Source organism: Saprolegnia parasitica (assembly GCF_000151545.1).
Source record: "Saprolegnia parasitica CBS 223.65 unplaced genomic scaffold supercont2.702, whole genome shotgun sequence".
NCBI classification, from domain to species: Eukaryota; Oomycota; class Saprolegniomycetes; order Saprolegniales; family Saprolegniaceae; genus Saprolegnia; species Saprolegnia parasitica.
The window spans coordinates 1-1,854 of record NW_012157096.1 but is presented as its reverse complement, the minus strand read 5'-3'; the positions used below and the strand labels follow the sequence as shown (position 1 = coordinate 1,854).

Genomic DNA, 1,854 nt, shown 5'->3' with positions numbered 1-1,854 from the left:
TAACACTGATGTGGTGATCCGGACAACCGATAGTCGCACGCTACTTTGACCACAAACCCCGACGGACAGCTTAACTTGGTGTGCATGGTCGGGGATGTCGGCGCGACTCGTAGACCAGCAATCCAGCTTTTAATCCCCGAATAGTGACGAAGTGACTCCTTTCGTCTCTGCGCTTGTCTGTCCGTGTAGGAACTGCACTAACGAGACACCGATTCCGACTCATAACCCGTCTTGTATGATATGAAATGATTACTGGTAGGAACGTTAGAGGTAATAGTATAATACTACATGTACCAGCCTTCCAGGGGATTACTTCGTATTGACATCAATTTCAACAGCAATCATTGCGATTGCGTTGTTGATTGGTGTACCTATGGTACCAAACTAGCACATCGAACACCCATTTATCTACTTTCGGCGCCCTTCACTTAATTACAACGGGCGCTACAGCTTCGCCGAGAGATTTGTGAGCTGCCAAACAAATCTAATGCTAAAGAATACGTCGTCGATACAATATTGTTTCTGCACCAAAAGAGCGTTCATGAAATAGTGTTCCCAGCACTTTGATGGAACGGATTGAAACGTCTTTCCTTCGATGGGCGGTCGCCATTTGGTCGGTTGGCGTCGACAAGAGATATGCCCAGGTACCTCTACCACGTTTTCCTTACGCACGACTGGGGTGTCGACGAGGCTGGTCGTGATAACCACGCGCGCGTCTCTCGCATCAACAACGTTCTCAAGGCCAAGTACGTATCACGACCATGAGCATGAAGTATTAACGACCGGCACTAGTGGCATCGTCACGTGGTTCGACGCCGACCGCATGCGCGGCAACATTAAAAAGATGATGGCTGATGGCATTGACCACTCGGCGTTGGCAGCAGTGTTCATCACACAGCGCTATATGGAGAAGGTCAATGGTGCCAACCAGAACGACAATTGCCAGCTTGAGTTTGGCATGGCGGGGAATACGCAGACGGCGGCGCGTATCATCCCTATCGTCATGGAGCCTCGCATGAAGAACTTGGCCAACTGGAAGGGTGAGTTCAAGCTCATGCTGGGCACCCTATTGTACATGGACGCGACGTCCGACGCTACCCTCGAGCAGTTTGCGCTCGAGCTGGTCGCCAAGATCAAGGAGATGCTGGCGGACCCAAGCGTGTTTCCCGAACAAGACGACGTCGTCATTGGTGCAGCCACGAGCGCTGGACTTGTCCGAAAATCCACCGAGTCTGAGGCGCCGCCACCACTGCGCTCCAACGCCATCGCGCCCATCGATATGCCAACGGGCAAAGCCGTCAACCACTGGAAACCGTGGCGTCTTCTCGTTGTCGCTGGTACGGCTGCAATCGTGGTCATCACCGGGGTACTGGTAGTTGTCTTATCGTCCTCGACAACGGTGGACGCGACCAACGAGTCTACGCCGAACGCAACACACGCACCCGCAACTGTCTCGCCATCGCCAAAGGCTAGCACGACGTTTGTGCCGGCTTGGACGCCAACGCCAACGCCGTGGATAGATTTCAATCTATTACCGACTCCAACCCCGACTCTGTGGTCACCATCGACGTCAACCTCATCGCCGACACCAACGACAGCCTCTTCATGGACGCCGTCGTCAGCATCACCAGCGACAACTCCAGCCCCGCTATCGACAACAGCATCAAGTTATGCTTACTTCCCATTTACGCCGTCGTCGTCCGTGTCATTCGTTAGAGACAGCGCGTCGTACTCGTTGAGCACAGTCTGGAATGCGTCGTCGCTCAATGGTAACCCGTACCTCCTTGGCGTCGCGTCGGCAGTGACGCAGATCATTATGAGCTTCGAAACCGGCCTTCTCTCGTGGGCAACAGG

General features: G+C 53.6%; 1 protein-coding gene across 1 annotated transcript; it reads left to right on the top strand.

Moving 5' to 3' along the window:
* Positions 1-1,473: 1,473 nt before the first annotated feature.
* Positions 1,474-1,842, top strand: SPRG_17653 (hypothetical protein; the record flags this gene model as incomplete). Its single annotated transcript, XM_012357035.1, has 2 exons — positions 1,474-1,667; positions 1,717-1,842. Coding segments are annotated over 2 exons (320 nt in total), but the record flags the coding sequence as incomplete, so codon positions are not given.
* Positions 1,843-1,854: the final 12 nt, after the last annotated feature.